Source organism: Balaenoptera acutorostrata, chromosome 15, assembly GCF_949987535.1.
Source record: "Balaenoptera acutorostrata chromosome 15, mBalAcu1.1, whole genome shotgun sequence".
Lineage (NCBI taxonomy): Eukaryota > Metazoa > Chordata > Mammalia > Artiodactyla > Balaenopteridae > Balaenoptera > Balaenoptera acutorostrata.
The window spans coordinates 5,102,221-5,122,388 of NC_080078.1; the positions used below are offsets into that span (position 1 = coordinate 5,102,221).

The 20,168-nt window shown below is 47.2% G+C and overlaps 1 protein-coding gene across 9 annotated transcripts in view; it reads left to right on the forward strand.

Annotated features, from left to right (window-relative positions):
• The window catches only part of LOC103005014 (radial spoke head 10 homolog B), a 67,765-nt gene that overhangs the window by 21,285 nt on the left and 26,312 nt on the right, over positions 1-20,168 (forward strand). For 5 of the 9 annotated variants that reach the window (XM_057529182.1, XM_028167582.2, XM_028167584.2 and 2 more), the window contains 8 exons: positions 521-621; positions 1,211-1,380; positions 7,114-7,466; positions 10,265-10,340; positions 13,534-13,602; positions 15,400-15,573; positions 17,180-17,265; positions 17,967-18,087. In XM_057529182.1, the coding sequence (XP_057385165.1) occupies positions 521-621; positions 1,211-1,380; positions 7,114-7,466; positions 10,265-10,340; positions 13,534-13,602; positions 15,400-15,573; positions 17,180-17,265; positions 17,967-18,087 (1,150 nt within the window). Of the gene's footprint in view, positions 1-520; positions 622-1,210; positions 1,381-3,913; positions 4,799-7,113; positions 7,467-10,264; positions 10,341-13,533; positions 13,603-15,399; positions 15,574-17,179; positions 17,266-17,966; positions 18,088-20,168 lie in introns of those variants that run through there. The other 4 variants (XM_007186733.3, XM_057529184.1, XR_009005406.1 and 1 more) reach the window with 3 other exon arrangements.

A 20,168-nucleotide genomic window follows, 5' to 3' on the forward strand; every position in this document is an offset into this window, starting at 1 on the left:
AAACATAAAACAAAAGCAATATTGTAACAAATTCAATAAAGACTTTAAAAATGGTCCACATCAAAAAATAAAATCTTTTAAAAAAAAGAAAAAAGATGCAAGCAGAAGGAGCAGGATAGCAAAACAGATGCTGTTTCTTCTGTTTTCAAATGTCTGTAGTGACCGAACCCAACTTTTCAAATCGTCTTTATTGTGAGGAGGAAAAATAGCATTTTTAGGTCATATTGTTATCTTGGAGAAGAGAATTTTAAAAAAGACAGTCATTGGGGTGGTATGGCAGATTGAGGAAAGGCAGACTACTTTTGGAGTTACTCTAACTTCTAAAAAGAACTTAAAAAAAAAGAAATTAAAAGGAAATGCTCAGAGTTTTGTGACAGGAGAGACTCATAGCTGAAAGCATGTTATTCGTGTTGCTTTTTGAAATGAATTCAAAGAATCACAGAATTGTTGTTTTAGTTTTATTTCTGCTTTAGAGCCAAATGTTTGACTTCAAGGTCTAGTTTGGGTCTCTGTTTTTCAGACCTCAGACTCTCAACTTAACGGCTGTCAATGAAGCAGTTCTAATAGAAAATCTGGAAATATTCAGAAAGAATGGTTTTGACTTTGTTATCGATGAAGACGGTAAGTTATTACTTAGGACTGTAGAACTGTGTCCTTTTAGAGCTGAGAACGATCTTTTTTTTTTTTTTGATAAATTTATTTAATTTATTTATTTTTGGCTGTGTTGGGTCTTCATTGCTGTGCGCGGGCTTTCTCTAGTTGCGGCGAGCGGGGGCTACTCTTCGTTGTGGTGCGCTGGCTTCTCATTGCGGTGGCTTCTCTTGTTGCGGAGCATGGGCTCCAGGTGTGTGGGCTTCAGTAGTTGTGGCGCGCAGGCTTCAGTAGTTGTGGCGCGCGGGCTATAGAGCGCAGGCTTCAGTAGTTGTGGCACACGGGCTTAGCTGCTCCGCGGCATGTGGGATCTTCCCGGACCAGGGCTCGAACCCGTGTCCCCTGAATTGGCAGGCGGATTCTTAACCACTGCGCCACCAGGGAAGCCCGAGAACGATCTTTGAGGTCATACACTTCAGCGTATTTTATAAGAGATGAACATGCTTCCCCGCAAAAGCGTTTTGCTTCTGCCCTCTCTTTCAGATGTTCCTTACAAATAGCACCCAAATGAAACGGATTTTTCAAATGACGGCTTTTTCTCCAAATTTTCTTCTTTTAGCGCCGGTCACTGAAAGAGCTAAATTGATTTCCTTGCCAACTAGTAAAAGCTGGACCTTTGGACCCCAGGACATAGATGAACTGATCTTCATGCTGAGCGACAGCCCCGGTGTCATGTGCCGGCCTTCCCGGGTCAGGCAGATGTTTGCCTCCAGGGCCTGTCGGAAGTCTGTAAGTAAAGAAAGCTTATCTGCAGGAGCCTGGCGGGTCTGCTCCAGCTCGTGGGCCTTGGAAGTTCTCAGTTCAGCCCCTGACTTGTCAGCCTTATTAAATGTGGGTGATGGTCGCTCTGGGCTGTGTACGTAGAGTCCCATTGTCCTCAGCCATTGTAACACATAAGCCCTGCACGTCTGCCTGAGGTCAGACCTCCGACCCATAATTACTGCTCTTTCTTGGCGTCCCTGAAGCAGTGTCCTCAGAGCTTTCGTCACTCCCACGCAGTTAGCTGGGTATCCACATGGTTCGTCTGTGGACCTTATGGGTATTTGGGTATTAATGACACTGGTGGGTAAAGATTAGGTGCCCTCAGGGGCCCTGCACGAGATTATCCAGAACCCTGCGGTCAGCTCGCTCTTCACAGGAGCCCCAGGGGCGGGCACTGCGTGTTGTCTGGCTGCCGCTGCTCAGACTGGTTCTAGAAGACGATAGCAGCGGTTGGTGATGAGCCTGACGTCGGAGCAGAGCGCATGTGTTTGCGTCACCTGGCCCCCCCCTCCCCTCACTCACTCAGCAGAGACCCCTTGAGCCCCCGCTGGGTGGCCGGCCCTGGTCCGGGCACTGGGGGCACAGGTGACCCGGCAGATGAGGAGGTCCTTGCCCTCGTGGAGCTTACAGTTTAGTGGGGGAAATGGACATAACATTAAGAACGGCAGCCTCAGGTACAAGTTCGGTACAGAAAACAGTATGGGGGTGGGGAGTGAGCACTGGGAAGTGAGGCGGGTGGTCGGGGTGAGGCTGTCTGAGGAGGTGACCTCCCAGCTGACACTTGGAAGGTGAGCTGGAGCCCCCTGGGGAAGAACTTTCCAGATAGAAGAAACAGCAAGTGCAAAGGTTTGGCGTGTTTGGCGAAGCCAGAGGCTGACCCCGTGTGACTGGGGCGAGGGACCAGGATGGGAGCGGGGCCCCGTCCGGGGACCCACTTAGGGTCCTTGGGATCCTGGTCCGAACCTGGGCGTCTGCGCTGCACGTGTCAGGAGGTACTGGAGGGTGACCATGGGGAAGAGACCACAGAGAGGGTGTCATAACGGAAATGAGGGAGGTGGGGCAAGGGCTGCGGCATTTTCACCTTTGGGGGCGGTGGGGTTCAGCCTTCTCTGTTAGACACGTTGTATTTGAGATCCTATTAGACGTGAGAGGAGGTGTCTGAGAACAGTCAAGTCAGTGAATCCAGAGCCAGGGGAAGTGTCAGTGCTGGAGAGAAAGGTTTAGGTTTTCTAAGTTACGGCCATGGCATTGGATGAAATTCCTCCAGGCAAGAGTTTGAGGAGAGAATAGGGCCCAGGACCTGACTTCAGCCACAGATGGTTCTTTGATAAAGGCCTAACCTTGATCTTCCCATCCTGGAGTCGGGGCTAAGAGTCAGAGCTGGGCCTGGCCTGTGCTGATGGCCAGGCGTTCACAATGCCGTGTCCTCGTGTGACGCAAAGATCTTTGGGGCCGCGGGGCGCTCCTCAGTCCCCACGCTGGCGGGTCCCTGGCACTGCAGCACTGTCTCCACGCAGCACATGGGCTGACAGGGGCGGGCTGTCCTCTGCTGCACCCGTGGGCCCCGTGTCCTACTCTCGGCTCTAGCCACGCCGGCCACACCATCTCCTTCCCGCCTCAAGTCCTCGCCCGCTGTCCCTCTGCCTGGATGTCCCGCTCCGCATGCCTTCTTCGCCCACCTGGTCCCCTCCCATCCTCGGGCCTCCCTGAGCACCCAACTGATATAGCCTCTCCCGGGTGCTTAGGCACAGCCTGAGGGCTACAGAGGACAGACAAGGCGAGCTGTTTCATTGCGGGGAGGCAGGGACATTTGAGCAGCAGCCTGCGGGAGAGGGAACATGAGAGATGCAGATATCTGAGGGAAGCGTATCCTGGGTAGAGGGGACAGCCAGTGACAAGGTCCTGAGGCAGGTACTCGCTTTATGGGCTTGTACTAGAGGCAAGGGGGTGCCAGTGTGGCTGCAGTGGGGGCGGAAGGGCTGCTTGCTCGCAGGTGTGGGCACTAAGGCCAGTGAGGGCCAAGTCAGGTGATGCACTTGGGCTTTTATCCAGGTGGGGGGCGGGGCTTCGAAGAGGAGCCACGTGATCTGACGCACCTTTAAAAGGAATCACTGGCCGCCGAGTGGAGGACGAGTTGAAGGGAGAAAGAGGAAAGCGAGGAGGCCCGTCAGGGGGCCGCTGCAGTCACCATGGTGGGAGGTCGGGGCGGCTGGGATGTGGATGCTGGTGGAGCTGGCGAGACTGGTTGGCCCTGGACGGGAGTGGTTGGCGTCTCTCCTGAGGATGTGCTGCCACGACAGAGCCACGGAGGGGCTGGATTTCACAAAGAGGCCGAGGGCTGAGATACTAGAAGGTAGAGTTCTTCGGGGGAGGACTTTTCAGAGAATTGTTGCTTTTGTTGTAATCTTGTCCAGCCTCTTTGTAGAGAACAGGGCTTCTGAAGAGTTGCTTTTCTAACCAAAAACCAGTAAAACTTTAAGCCATCATGTCTCACATGCAGGTGATGATTGGAACTGCTCTTAACACAAGTGAGATGAAGAAACTCATCACTCACATGGGGGAGATGGACCATCCCTGGAACTGTCCCCACGGAAGGCCCACCATGAGACACATTGCCAATCTGGACATCATTTCTCAAAACTGACAACATTTCTCATTTTAAAGAGCTATTGATCTTATTGCAGATTTTTCTGTTTTGCAAGGCAGGGTTTTAAGTAACCATTTTGGGGGTTTGTTTCTAAATGAACCTGCTACTTAAAAATGCATCAGATCCATTTAGAAATGATCTTGAGAACTTTTTCATTCCATATGGAGCATTGCTTGCAACATTTTTTGTTTCACATTTGAACATACGTGTGTGTGTGTGTGTGTGTGTGTGTGTGTGTGTGTGTGGTGTGTAGCCGCAAGAGCATGTTTTACAAAAAGAGAGCACTTTGGAAGTCACCTAGACCTCTGCTCTGGCCCGACGTATTTTAGCCTGCCACTTTCAGCTCTTAATGATGATTAAATCCCTAATGGTTTAACTTCATAAATTGAAAATTATGATCCTTTTGAGTTAGTCATTCTCAACCCTGATGCATATTAAATTTAGAAGATAATCCAAAAAAACTCAAGGGATATACTCTGTCCAGCTGGAAGAAATCGACCACGTGGGGTGATGTCTCTTGTTTTTGTTTTTTTGTTTTTGGTTGCGCTGCACTGCTTGCGGGATCTCAGTTCCCTGATCAGGGATTGAACCCAGACCAGGGCAGCAAAAGCCTGGAATCCTAACCAGGAGGCCACCAGGGCACTCCTGGGGGTCTCTATTTTTAAATGTTCCCCGCTGCAGCCAGGGTGGCAAAGAGCGTTGTAGGCAAGGGGAAATAAAAGACTGATTTTTCTGTAACTTTGATGCTGTGATTTGGTTTTCTGGGAGTGTGAACTGCAAGATGGTCTAGTTACTGACTGGTACTGGAGGTAGAAGAATCCCTGTCTGTTGTCAAATGGTTTTTCATGGAGTCTCGTCCCATTTGAACTCTGCCAGAAATGGAAGTAAAAATGCCCTCTGCGGGGTCCAGATGGCAGTTGGGGTACAGTGGCCAGTGTGGGCCTCCCACCCGCACTCTGCTCTTGACCTCTCTGCCCAGACAGTGGGCTTCCTTCCATTTACAAACTTAGAATCCCTTAGGTGTAAGGAGACAGTCAAGTAATGATCATTGCCACTTGTGCAAGCACTGCGCTGGTGGACCTGTCCAAAAGATTTAATATTTGCAAGAACTCTGCATATTGGGGTTTGTGGGAGGCAGGCCTTCCCTAGAGACCACCTGTCCTCATCCCAGAACCCTTGAAAACCTGCTCTACGTGGCCAAAGGGGCTCCGCAGGTGTGAGTAAGGGAAAGGTGGTGAGATGGGGCGAGTACCCTCGATTGGCTGGGTGGGCCCCGTCTAGCCCATGGCTTCTGAAAAGTGGAGAACTTTTCCCAGCTGGGCCAGAGAGAGGAACGTTGCTGATTTCGAAGACGGAGGAAGGCGGCCTCTAGAAACTGGAAAAGGCAAGGACGTAGATTCTCCCCTGGAGCCGCCAAAGGAACCAGTCCTGTTGGTTTCCTAACTTACAGAATTTTGAGATGATAAACTTGTGTTGCTTTAAGCCACCAAGTTTGGGGTAATTCGTTTAGGGCCATAATGAAAAAGTAACACCTGAGTTATTCTAGCGTTACAGCGAAGATAAAGGCTGAGAGAGGCCTCGCGCGCGGCCATTAGCAGAGCTGGGAAAACCCAGGTCAGGTGCTTCCAGCTTCAGAGCTCTGCTTTAAGGGCTGAGCACGCGCGGCGGCCCCTTTAAGAGCGGGGCGGGGCCCGCGGCTGCCTGGAGACCGGCAGGATCAGGACGCCGCGCCGCCTCCGTCCGGGCTTGGCGGAGCCCCGCGGCGTCCGCAGCGAGGTGAGCGCCCCAGCGAGGTGAGCGCCCCCGCGGGGTCCCGGGGTCACAGGCCGGTGGCCGTGCTTGCGCCGCGACGGGCGTGACGGCCAGGTCCGGCTCTTCCTCGGCCTCCGAGGACCCGAGCAGGTGCGCGGGAGGCGGGGAGGGCCCTAGGAAGGGGTAGGACCGAGCTGGAACCCCCAGCTCAGAGAATGCGCGCCCCTCCTGTGCGGTCTGAGGAAGGTCAACGGCCGATGATAGAGTCTCAAGGCAGGGAGAACAGAAGATATACAAAAGTTAATGGGAAACACGCCACGAGAAAGTAAGTTTGCCCTGTTAGCAGCTCAGGCTTCACTGATGGAGGACCAGAAAGCCTATGGTAAAGGAGAGCTTAGAAGCGAGAGCAGCTTGCTTCGCTGACAGTCATGGAGTGAGGGTGCAGGGCAGGGAAGACTCATGGAGTCTTGAAGGAAGAGGGAAGCTGGACCATGTTGGTGTGAGCAGAGCCTAGAGGTGGGGTGAGCGGGAGGATGCCAGAGGATGCCATGCAGGCAGAGGAGGGCATGGGGCGTCCACTGCACCCCGCGGGCACGTGAAGGGGATCTTGCCTTGCACTCCGGGACTCACCTGTGCGTCCTGCTGGATGCACCGGGATGTCTTCAGTGGGGCCAGTTCGGGAGGGCCACGGAAACTATGGCTTTGGAGCCCTGCCCCTCAGCTCTAAGACTTTGGGCAAATAATTAGCACAAGATTTTTTGCTTGACCCTGGCAGTGCTGTCCTAGGGAGTAGGTAGCCAATGATTTCAAGTTCAGAAACAGGAAAGTGAAAAAATAACCACTTCATTATTGATTGTGCACACTGTCTGATCCGTAGGGAGTTTGTGCATCATCTCATCCTTATAACCAGACAAGGTGCTGTTATTCCTGTTTGACAACTGAAGCAGAAGGACATCAAGTAACAGCTGGGAAGGGGCAGTGCAGCTCACAAGCACTTTGCCATGCTGACGTACAAAGAGACGGGCTTTTAAAGCATGATCTGGTGGCATGTAAGATTTTAGAGGTTAAGTCGGTATTTTTCACGCACAGGATTGCTCTTCTTACTGGAGCACTATTTGAAAAGAAGTGGTAGATGGTGGTTCCAATTTAAAAAATTTTAGGAAACAACCAATGCAATATTGAAATAGTATTATTTTTATAAACTGGTGAGACTCGATACTTGTAATTAATTTTTCAGGCTGTAGGAAGAGAATGATAATGACATTGGGGTTGTAAAACGAGACATAATTTTTATTTTTCAGGTAAAACTCATCAACGCCTTGAAACAAACAGCTTTCAACCCAAGGAGTCATTTGATACTTACCTATATAGAGCAAACCTTAGGTCTTCTAAAGGCAATGGTGAAAGAAAAGAAAAGAGCAGATAAAAAGGGGGATAAGTTGGCCTGCTCTCCCTCGTCTCTCTCCGATTGTACAGAGTTTTCCAAACAAGATGGCAACGCTGCTAGGCAAGATATGTCCCCAGGTGCTGTGCCACCGTTGGACATGCAGCTCGAAGAACCAGGACTCAAGAGAGAGTGCAAAAATGACAATCTGCGGAATGAAGATACCACCCAGTATGAAGAGCCCATTCTGACCAAACTCATAGTAGAAAGGTGATTTTTTTTTTCTTTTGAAAGGTGATTTTAATGAGCTGCATCGTCCATGCTCCCTTTTCTACGACTTTCATGCTCTCTGTTCTCTGTCTCTTGATAATCTTTTTTTTTTTTAAATGAAACCTTATTTATTTATTTATTTATTTTTGGCTGTGTTGGGTCTTCGTTTCTGTGTGAGGGCTTTCTCTAGTTGCGGCGAGCGGGGGCCACTCTTCATCGCCGTGCGCGGGCCTCTCACTGTCGCAGCCTCTCTTGTTGCAGAGCACAAGCTCCAGAAGCGCAGGCTCAGTAATTGTGGCTCACGGGCCCAGTTGCTCTGCGGCATGTGGGATCTTCCCAGACCAGGGCTCGAACCCGTGTCGCCTGCATTGGCAGGCAGATTCTCAACCACTGCGCCACCAGGGAAGCCCCTGATAATCTCTTACTGTAGCTTTACTTCCATCTCCCTAGATGACGGTAAATGTCTATGTCTTTAGCACTGTTCTCTCTCCGAGAGTTTTAGGTTCAGATTTTTACCTCCCTAGTGGACATCGTCCACTGGACTTCAAACTTTCTGTGTCCCAACGCAAAGACTGCAGGACTTGAAGTACCATGATCTGGATTTGAGTCTTAGCTCTAGGACATCAACCCCATCGCCGAATCTTTCTGAGCCTCAGGTTCTTAATGGGGGGAAATAATTGAGTATTCGCACCTTAGAAGGTTCCCCTAAACGTTGCTGTTTCTCTCCCAGCCTTTGGCTCCTCCCTTGGTCCCTGTTTCTATCAGGGCATCCAGGCTCCAAGTCACAGAACTAATCTCTTCCCTCCCCCTGCCTTTTGTGTTTCTTTTTCCTCCATGCTTCTCTCATTCGTCCTTTTCACTGTGCACAGACTTGTCTTCATACCTCTTGCTTGGGCCATTGGACTCACTTCCTAAAGAGTCCCTGCTTCTAGCCTCTCTCCCCAGGCCTCCTGTGTAGATTTACCTTCCTAATGCTGACTTGGTTTACATCACTCCCTGTATTAATTGTCTATGTCACAAGTCACCCCAAAACATGACAATTAAAGCAATAAATATCACGTAGTTTATGGGGCTCAGGAGTCTGGGAGCAGCTTTGCTGGATGCTGGATGGTATTGGGTTAGGATCTCGTGAGGCTCAGCGAAGATGTCAACCAGGGTTTGTCTAAAGGCTTGGCCGGCTGGACAGTCTTTCGCAGCGGCTCCCTGGAGTGGCCGTCAGTCTCAGTTCCTCATCACGTGGACTGTCTCCGCAGGGCTGCTTGAGTGTCCTCCCAGCATGGCAGCTGGCTTCCCTGGAGAGTGATCAAGAGAGAGCAAGCTTGGGACCCTCAGTGTCTTTTATGACCTAGTCTCGGGCGTCACCTTCTGTCATTTCCACAACAGCCTAGTGGTCACACAGGTTGCTTCCCTGGCTTGACTATTGTATACAGTGCTGCTATGAACATTGGGGTACACGTATCTTTTTGAATTAGAATTTCTGTTTTTTCTGGATATGTGCCCAAGAGTGGTGTTGCTGGATCATGTGGTAACTGTATTTTTAGTTTTTTTAAGGAACCTCCATACTGTTTTCCATAGTGACTGCCATTAATTAGAATTTTTAAAAAATGATTGCTGAATTTTATCAAATACTTTTCTGGCATCTTGTTATAAACATGGTTTTTCTTCTTTGATTTGCCGATATCATGAATTACATTTATAGGTTTTCTAATGTTTACTCTTCCTTGGATTCTTGGAATAAGCCCAATGTGGTCATAGCTGTCACAGGTCCGTTTGTTTTCCACCTCACTTACCTCAGAGCCTAGAGGCGAGCTAGGTGACACATCACACATTATCCATTCGGTGCTGAACTAAAAATCTGGGTGCTGTTCTCGGTACCTCCCTTCCCCAAAGGCAGCACATCAGCAAGCCCTGTTGGTTCTATGTCCAGAATATATCTTAAAAATTTTAAAATATTATCATAGTAAAATACACATAGCATAAAATGTACTATTTTAACCATTTTAAGTATAAATCCACAGGCATTAAATACACTCACCATGTCATGCAACAATCCCCACTACCCATTTTCAGAATGCTTTCATCACCCCAGACAGAAAACTGTCCAGAATATTCCATACGCCTCCATCTCTCTCCCCTCCCACTACTCCCTCCTGGCAGTTAGCTCCCCCCCACACACAGTCCGTTCTCCACAGCAGCCAGAGTGATCTTTTTAAGATGTAAATCTGGTCTTGTCCAACCCACCTCTTAAAACCCTCTCATGATTCCTCCTAGAGCTTTTCGATTTTATAGCAAGTCTTTATCACAGCCCAGCCTCTTCTTCCCCTGGTCTCCCTCCCATCCATTGCTCCCCTACTCAGTGTGGTCCAGCTGTGCAGCTGAACTTGAGCCGGCAGGCTCTTTCCTGCCTCAGGGCCTTTGCACTTGCTGTTTCCTCTTCCTGGGGATCCTCTTCTCCAGGTTCTTTGTTATAAGTAGCCGTCTCCTTACTCCTGATCACGTTCCCCGATCATTTCTTTCACAAAATCTGAACGCGATCTGGAATTATCTTGTTCATTTGTTTCCTTTTTACTGTCTGTCTCTCCTCTTTGAACCATAAACTCCCGAGGGCAGGAACTTGTTCACAGCTGCAGCCCTGGTACTTAGAAGGGGGCAGGCACACAGTGGTCCTCGGCAGGGAATGCTTGTTGAGTGAATGTGAGATATTTGTACTTTTTCGTTGATGTTCATTACGTATTTTAACACACAGTCACTGAGGTGTGCTCACATGATTCATTGCCTTGAGCTTTATTTCGTCGTAGCTATGAAGGGGAGAAAGTCCGTGGACTGTATGAGGGAGAAGCCTTTGCCATCTTTCAAGGAGGCTGCACCTACCGCGTGAGTTATACCTTTTGGGACTGGGCAGGGCGCACAGTGCAGGGTGATAATTTTAGATTTGCATCTTCGGAAAGTCCACTGATTCCTCAAAAGAAATTGGAAGTACTTGATGCTGATTTTATTTTGAACCCTGAGTACATATTTTAAGGTAAAAACATGACTACTTCAGTACAAAGTAGTCATTTTAGATTTTTTCCTTTTGCCAAGTTTTATTTTGTACAAACAACATTAAGGTCACTAAAGTAAAACACAAAGAGTAAAAATCCCAGTATCCTTTTGCCATAAATGTTTTCAATTTGCTGTGTCTCTTTTTTTTTTTTTTGGTGGGGGGGTGCGCCGCGTGGCTTGCTGGATCTTAGCTCCCCGACCAGGGATCGAACCTGCGCCCCGTGCAGTGGAGGTGCAGAGTCTTAACCATTGGACCGCCAGGGAAGTTCCTCTTTTATTTCTTGAATGGATGGATCAGTGCTTTTACATGGGCGTATTAATTTTGTAGATAACACCTTGAATCTTTTTTCAGTTATGAAGACATTGCTGTCTTAATGTATGGTTTCCATAACTTAAAAGTTTGTTTGTGGTAAAATGTACATTAAACTTACCATTTTTAAGTGTTAGTTTCAGTGGCATTAAGTACATTTACATTGTTGTACAACCATCACCACCGTCATCTCCAGAACTTTTTCATCATCCCAAACTGAAACCCTGTTCCCATTAAACACTAAATTCCCATTCCCTCTTCCATAATTATTTAAAATATTGCATAGTGCTCTAATTTACCATTCAGAACTATGCCATAATTATTAGATACTTTTGGGGTGTTTTCATTTTTTGTCTTTATCAATGAGGCTACAGTGGCAGTAGTCATTCATCCGTTTGTTCAGATTATCCAGGAAATGTGTGCTTATTATAGGAGAACAGATTTTTGTAGTTGAGGTCAAAAAGCATGGGTTTCAGTATCCTGATTTTTCCCATTAACATATAACATGTTCATTTTCCTGTGTTGTAAAAACTCTTAAAAATGCCGTTTATGGGAATTCCCTGGCGGTCCAGTGGTTAGGACTCTGTGCTTTCACTGCCGAGGGCCCGGGTTCAGTCCCTGGTCGGGGAACTAAGGTACCACAAGCCATGCAGCTGGCCAAAAACAAAACAAAACAAAATAAAAAAACCCCACGCCATTTATTATGGCTGGATGATACTCATGAAAATGACTGTCCCGTCTGGCCTCTGCCAGTTCTGGCATTTATAGTGTTTCTTTATCCTGATGAGAATCTTCCTTCACCGCTGTGGTGCTTCTACAAGGCACCAGTGTGTATACCATCCAAAGATACCTAGTGCTTGACCACACGGGCTAAACCCCTCCCGGGCTGCTGAGGATGTGATCACAGCTCCTGCTAACCCTGGTAACCTGGTACCTCAGGTACGCAGTCACCTGGTAGCTCAAGCCGGGCCAGGCAGCCTTGCCCTTCCCACTAATGAGAGGCAAACACCCCTTTATTTCTGGAGGAGCCCCCTTCCTCGCTGCCAGCTACCTGCTTTGTAAACTTTGCATATTTTCCTTAGACTCAGATTCTTCCGAATGAAAGTAATCATCAGTTGGATCCCCTTTAAATGGTGAAGGAGGCAGACCCAGTGGAACGACCCAGTAGCCCCACGACCCACAGGGGTCAGACCTGCATTGGTCACATGTTTAGATCACAATTTCCTAAAGAGAAAACTTGAAAACAAACATTTCACGAAACACTTGCCCTTCCTGTGTAGATGAAGCGCAATCCTTTCTGTTCTATCAATACTCTGTTAAAAACAAAACAAAACAAAACAAAACTCTGCTTCTTGCGACCACGATTGATTCCATAATCCAAACGAGCGCCTCAGCCTGCAGTAGGAAGATCTCTGGCTGCCGCCAGTTTCCCTGAGCGCCAGCCCTGCCTGATGTGCGGCCAGGTTCACCTGGATGGATGACATAATGGACCTTCTCGCTAGTGAAGTTAAGGCAGTGGTTCTTAAAGCGTATTCCCAGGGACCAGGAGCAGCACCTGGGAATTTGTGCAGAGTACCAATTCTTGGGCCCCAGCCCAGACCTGGTGATGAATCAGAATCTCCAGCGTGCAGGGTGGGCCCAGTAATCTGTGCTTTCACCTCCCCCCACCCCGGTGGCTCTGATGCACAGTCGAGTCTAGAACCACTGCGTCAGGGCACTGTTTACAGATTCTCGGTTCTCTCCAGTCATCAACCCCAGACCTCACCACCTCTAAAGAAGTGATTCCGAGGAAGAACTGGGTGTAATGTTATACGCATTTTCTCTGATTGCATTGCGACATTCAGGTGTATTAAGTTTTTAACAACTAGTTCCGATACATTAACGATAGACACTCTAAATGAACGATATGGACAACTGTACATTATGTACACTTGTGTTTGTGTCAATACACACACTCACACGTACTGATAATTCCCAGTAAGGGAAAACAACGTGTGACGTTGACAAATGTCATAATTTCTGATATCCAGATAATGGTTTTAATCTAGTCTAAATAATTTTCAAAAGACCCTTAAACTTTGAAATGCAAAGCCCAAAGCATATGAGTTCTTTTGAACTACAGAGTTTTCCAGCAGCTTAATCAGGTGAGGAAGGCTGAATTTACAGCTCAGTTTAACAGCTGCGCAGCACTGCCTAGTGTCAGTTTTAGGGAACTGGGTTTTTTTGGACTCCTCCTCGGATCCTTTTTAGAACAGGATGGACGCCGGTGTAGTGCCAGCTCCCAGCTGAACACTGGGCCAGCATATTTGTGCAGCACGGTTCCAGTGTAAAAGCTGAATCCCGGGGCTGCCCTGGTGGCGCAGTGGTTGAGAGTCTGCCTGCTAATGCAGGGGACACGGGTTCGAGCCCTGGTCCGGGAAGATCCCACATGCCGCGGAGCAACTGGGCCCGTGAGCCACAATTGCTGAGCCTGCGCGTCTGGAGCCTGTGCTCCGCAAGAAGAGAGGCCGCGACAGTGAGAGGCCCGCACGCCGCGATGAAGAGTGGCCCCCGCTCGCCGCAACTAGAGAAAGCCCTCACACAGAAACGAAGACCCAACACAAGCAAAAAATAAAATAAATAAATAAAATTAAAAAAAAAAAAAAAAGCTGAATCCCTGGGTGGCAGTTGTGTAAATCAAGATTGGGCCTAACGCTTTGTTGCTCTGTTTCAAAGGGTACGTTTTCAGAAGGACTCATGCATGGACGGGGGACTTACGTCTGGGCCGATGGATTGAAATATGAGGTAAAGTGTATAGTATGTTATAGTTCTAAACGAATTATGTGATTTAATGGTCAGGTCCCCACAATTAAACATACTAGTTTCATAAAAGTAACTCAGCACATGGGTTAAAAAAATATCCATAGAACCAAAGAACAGAGGTGACAAGTAAGTTGTTACCGCAGGGGACCCTCTGTAAATTGTCACCAGTTTCCAGTTTCGTTTGTATATTCTAGAGGTATTCTTCAGCCTCTCCCACTTTTTTGCAAACACAAATAGTTTGTTTATTTTTTTTAAAGATTTAATTTTATTTATTTTTGGCTGCATTGGGTCTTCGTTGCTGTGCATGGGCTTTCTCGAGTTGCGGCGAGCGGGGGCTACTCTTTGTTGCAGTACGCGGGCTTCTCATTGCGGTGGCTTCTCTTGTTGCGGAGCACGGGCTCTAGGCACGCGGACTTCAGTAGTTGCGGCATGTGGGCTCAGTAGTTGTAGCGCACGGGCTTAGATGCTCTGTGGCATGTGGGATCTTCCCGGACCAGGGCTCGAACCCGTGTCCCCTGCATTGGCAGGCGGATTCTTAACCCCTGTGCCACCAGGGAAGCCCCACAAATAGTTTGTTATACATTCTCTTCTGTAGCTTTTTTCTCTAGAGACCAAACCATACCCACTCACTCAGATCTCTACTGGCTGCTTGTGCTGCATTCGGGCCTCACTTAACGGTCTTGCCGGGTCGGGGAATGTGTATTTTGAGACCAGTGCCTCCACAGTGCGTGTGGGCCTGAAACGCTGCCCTGAAAATCACAGTTGCAGAGCTGCTAACGCGATGGTGTTCATAAGTGGTAATGAAAGTATTTAAAACAGGGGATGTAAGGCTCACATGCAAACAACAGCCAGGTAAGGGAAAGAGGCACGTGGGCCAGGTGGGCAGCTAAGTGGACTGGGCAGTGGGAGATGAGGCTGGGGAAGAGCGAGGGGAGGGTCCACCTTCATCGTCACGGAGGGGAGAGAACAGCCGAGGTCCAGGACGGCCAGAGGATTGGGTCCCAACTGCCGTTTCAGGCCAGTCTTTCCCAGGAAACTCCCCACTGCCCCCAAGCCCCGCCTCCTGGCCTGGACCTCTGGTTCATCAGCTCTGGAAGGTCAGGTGGGGCTCATTCTTGCAGACACAGACCTGCCCCCATCACAGACACACACACACCCAGTCAGGGGAGGGTTTATGGGCAGGATTCAGGCTCTCGCAGAAGCATCCTCTGGGAGGTTGGCTGGCCTCTTGGGACCTCTGCTGGGACCTCGCCTCCAGGAGTTCATGTTCCTGGAAAAGAACCCGATGCCTCTGGGCTGAGGTGTGGGGGCACCGCATGCTGGCCGCTCATCCTGGGGCAGGTGGTTGGCTGGTGTGTCTGCAGTATGTTAGGGTTTCCATCAGTGATCCCTGAGCCTGGCTAATCGTCAGCATCTCCTGGGGGTGACACTGGAACCCAGTGAATTAGCCGCCTTCGAGCCGGGTTCCAGAATCCAAAATTCTCAAGGCCAGGCTTGGAAGCCACCACTGTACCACGTCACCTGCTGGCTTCTTGGAGCTTAGTGTGCACACAGCTTTCCCGATAGTTCATTCCGCCTGGGCTTCTGCCCGGTGGAGGGACCAGGTATGGGAGGATGGGATGTGTAGAGACGGGAGGAGGGGGGTGGGAACTGGAGGGGGTATTCAACCGCTTCCAAGGGAGGAGAGACCGGCGTGGTATCCGCATCTCCAGCAGCCCACAAGACGAGGGATCTCTCCACTGCCTTCTTTCTGCCACACTGATGGCCATTTTGCCCCAGGGGGACTTTGTGAAAAACATCCCCATGAACCATGGCGTCTACACGTGGCCGGACGGCAGCACCTACGAAGGAGAAGTGGTCAACGGCGTGAGACACGGATTCGGCATGTTCAAGTGCAGCACGCAGCCCGTGTCCTACATTGGCCACTGGTGCCACGGCAAGAGACACGGCAAGGTGGGTGAGGCAGCCACGCGACCCCTGGCTATGAATAGGATGTGCAAACACAGAGAGCAGGAGGTGGGAGGCTGTGAAGAGTATATTCACTTTTTTTCTTATGAGGTGAAATTCACATCACGTGAAATTAACCATTTTACAGTGAACAATTCAGTGGCATTTAGTACATTCACAATATTGTGCCACCACCACCTCTGTCTAGTCCCAGAACATTTTCATCATCCCAAAATAAAACCCCATACCCATTAGGCAGTTACTCCCCACCTCCCCAGCCCTGGGCAACCACCGATCGGCTTTCTCACTCTATGGGTTTACCTATTCTGGATATTTTGTATAAATGGAATCATACAATATGTGACCTTTTGTGTCTGGCTTCTTTCACTGAGTATCATGTTTTTGAGGTTCATCTGTGTTGTAGGTAGGTCATTCCTTTTTTACAGCTGAGTAATATTCCACTGTACAGATGGACCACATTTTGTTTATCCATTCATCCATTGATGGACATGTGGGCTGTTTCCATCTTTTGGCTACTGTGAATAGTGCTGCTATGACTATGAGTGCAAAGGTTTATTTGAGTACTTGTTTTTAGTTCTTTTGGGTATATACCTAGGGGTGGAATTGCTGGGTCCTACGGTAACTTGATGTTTAACATTTTGAAGGACCACCAAACTGTTTTCCATGGTGGCTAACCCAGTTTACACTCTCACCAGCAATGTAGGTTATAGGTACTTTGAAGCGAGGTTGCTGTTTCTGGTACTATTGTTTCACTTTTACATAGGATGATAAAATACTGTAGCACTGTTTTTAGAAAATGTCAAAAGAAAAAGAAAGTCTGTCTTCATAATTATCACCTTACTCAGATTTAGACTGTTCCCTTGTGTTCTGCATTCTGTTGTTTTGTTTCTTAGCTCAAAGCAGATCAGTTTAGATATTTGGGGGAGTTGGGGATGGTGACTTCTAGATGGAGGTACCAGGATGGCTGCAAGAAGGAACAAGTTAGCGTGATAATGAGGAAGAAGATGGAAAAATCACACACACACAGAAATAAACCAGTGAATAAACAAGCAATTTGAGGCCATTTAGCGTAGATCCAAATGCTTTGCACAGTGGCTACTCCCACTCCCTTAAAGGAATCATCAAAGAAAAATTATGCCGTGTTCACTTATGCTCGGAGGCAGTAAAGTAAGATGTCAAAATGGATAAAACAAACTGGTTTTGGTACATAAAAGAGAGTGACCTTCAGTTATAAGGAAGGTACTACTCTTCACCTTAGGTAACAACAAAATAGGATTTCTTTAGGTACTTATTTGACTAATAATTACTGAATATACTGAATGTAATGGATGTAGTTGTTTCATCCCGTATGTGACACTTTGTTATTCAGGGGTAACTGATTTGTGACATTATCTCATTCTCACTTGGTGGGCACTTTACAGTATTCTTAATCACAAACCAGAAACATAACACGGATTATATGTCTTACCTAAGGATGACATTTTCTGCATCATTTAGACTCCTTAAAATCATACATTTTAATCTTTACCTTTAAAAAAGCATTTGTTTTATGAGGCTTGATGATTTTATAAAATGATATTCTTTGTTCTAGGGCTCCATTTATTACAATCAAGAGGGCACCTCTTGGTACGAGGGAGACTGGGTGCACAACATCAAAAAAGGCTGGGGGATAAGGTGGTAGGTATCCCTCCGCCATGTTTGGGGTGTTGGCGAAAAGCGTTTGTGGGCCCAGATAACTTTCACATAGGCTATTTAAAGATAGGCACAGAACTTACAGAGAACACGTTTTCTATATAAGCAGGGTGGAATATTTAAATTAACCCCAATATAATCTCAACAGGGATGAAGTATTCTTCGGAAAATTTAGAAAAACACCATATTAAATATGATGTCTAATCATACTGTTTCACTTTATTATACGTAGAAACCGCCTCCCTTTGTTTTCTATATTAATCATGGGTCTCCATTATTAGTTTCATATTTTCTGAGGGATATTGACATATCGACTAGATTTTAGATTGAGCTGATGGAGCCAAATATTTTAAGCATTAAAATATTTGGGGGCAAAATATTAACCAATCATAATACTATAGGGAATTACTTAAAAAGATTAAAAACACTATTCTTACCCACTGTCACCTTATTAAGTAATTAGAAGTTTTTACAAAGTGATTTATTCTACCCACCCACCCCCCACCCACCCAGATGATTGTTTTTATGGACCACATGCCTATTCATTGAATTTAAATACAGGGAAGATTGTATGGGCACAAGGATTGGATTTCTTCAAAGGTATTTAGGGAGAAAGTTTAAGAAAGTCTTAAAGGTAAATGTTGTACATGAGATAACTGATTGTTTTTAATTTTTGTTTGTCCTAGTTACAAATCTGGAAATATATATGAAGGTCAGTGGGAGAACAATATGCGTCATGGGGAAGGCAGGATGAGGTGGCTGACAGCTAATGAAGAGTATACCGGTCAGTGGGAGAAGGGGGTCCAGGTACTGTGCTAGCTGGTTTTACTGGTCTTAGCAGAATACACCCAGAGGTGGGTGCTCTGCTGATCCTCAGCCCATGAATTATTTGGTGTAGGGTATTGCCTGGTCATCTGAAATTCAAGCTGTGTTAAATTTAGAAACTCACAAACTCACGTTATGATTACTTGTCTAAATCAGCCTTTTTTTAAAAAAATATATTTTGTTGACATATAGTTGATTTACACTGTTGTGTTAATTTCTGCTCTACAGCAAAGTGATGCAGTTATACATGTATATATGTTCTTTTTCATATTCTTTTCCATATGGTTTCTCACAGGATATTGAATATAGTTCCCTGTGCCTTACAGTAGGATCTGGTTGTTTATTCATTCTATATATAATAGTTCGCATCTGCTCATCCCAAACTCCCAATCCATCCCTCTCCGCCCTCCCCTCCCCCTTGGCAACCATAAGTCTGTTCTCTATGTCTGTGAGTCTGTTTTTGTTTTGTAGATACGTTCATTTGTGTCGTATTTTGGATTCCACATACAAGTGATATCATAGGGTGTCTTTCTCTTTCTGACTTACTTCACTTAGTATGATAATCTCTAGATCTATCCATGTTGCTGCAAATGGCATTATTTCATTCTTTTTTATGGCTAAATTGACCTTTTTTTTTTTTTAAGTGCTGTTTTATTAGTATTTAGTTTTCTCTAGAGGTCTCACACACAAGCGAGGTTCTTCCATTGGCAAATTCATAAGTCACATGACTCTTGGGAGGATTATTATTTACATTTTATTTTATTTTATTTATTTATGTATTTTTTGGACTTATTTGGCTAGACAAGCTTTTATTGGGTACAAGATGATCATTTTTGACAAAGCATTATAGTAGAGATCTTAAATGAAGATAACAAGACTCAAAGAAGTTTGGTCAAAAGACCAAGGCAGATCCAGACTTGCCAGCTGCCTTGGAATATGGGATTATTACCTGTTACCATTTCTCTGCAGTGCTTCAAGATGCTACTTGTTACAGGGCTTGAGAAGCAGCTATCCCCTAAATGACAGTACCTGCCTCAGAGGGTTATTATGGAGACTGAATAAATACAAAATAGTGCCTGGCATATATAATAAGCTATTATTGAAGGCCCCGGGAATTCTATACTGCTGTTCAAAGTTCTTGCTTGTCTGAAGACTGGAGGGGTAGGTAGGCTGGGGCAGCTGTGTCTGGAAGGTGTCCAGAAGGGCACCACATGATACACAGAAGGATTCTCAGTCCTGACTCTGCCCTAGCCTCAAGAGCCCAGGAGGAATCCGCCTTTGCCCCACTGACAACCCTCCCTCAAGACAATGATATGAGGACATGAACTACCCGTAAATCAAGGACAGAAGCCCAGGGAAGTCACGAGGTGCTCAGCACTGTGCTTTTTTTTTTTAAAGATATTGGAGTTTATTTATTTATTTATTTATTTATTTTTGGTTGTGTTGGGTCTTCGTTTCTGTGCAAGGGCTTTCTCTAGTTGCGGCAAGCGGGGGCCACTCTCCATCGCGGCGCGCGGGCCTCTCACTATCGCGGCCTCTCTTGTTGCGGAGCACAGGCTCCAGACGCGCAGGCTCAGTAGTTGTGGCTCACGGGCCTAGTCACTCCGCGGCATGTGGGATCTTCCCAGATCAGGGCTCGAACCCGTGTCCCCTGCATTGGCAGGCAGATTCTCAACCACTGCGCCACCAGGGAAGCCCCCAGCCCTGTGCTTTTGACACAGAAAGCCTACCCTATGAACACCAGCGCTGTGTTTGTCTCCCCCTCCCCCTTTTAGTTCCAAAGGTACTGAAGCCTCTTAACTCTGATCTTTTTACAGAACCAGTACCAGGCATTTATCAGAAGAGGCCAGGCTTCAGGTTTTCATACAACCCTCCCAGTAGTGTAAAAGTAAATGTCAGTAATCTCATTGGGCTCTTAACTTGCAACCCAGCCTACAGCATAAATTGCAGTGCCTTGGCCAATACTGTAGTAGGCCTTGCTCTTCTCCAGATAGGGTGAAATGAAATACCTTGCTTCAAGGTCCATTCCCTGTCTCTACTTGCATTTCCCCTCAATATAATTT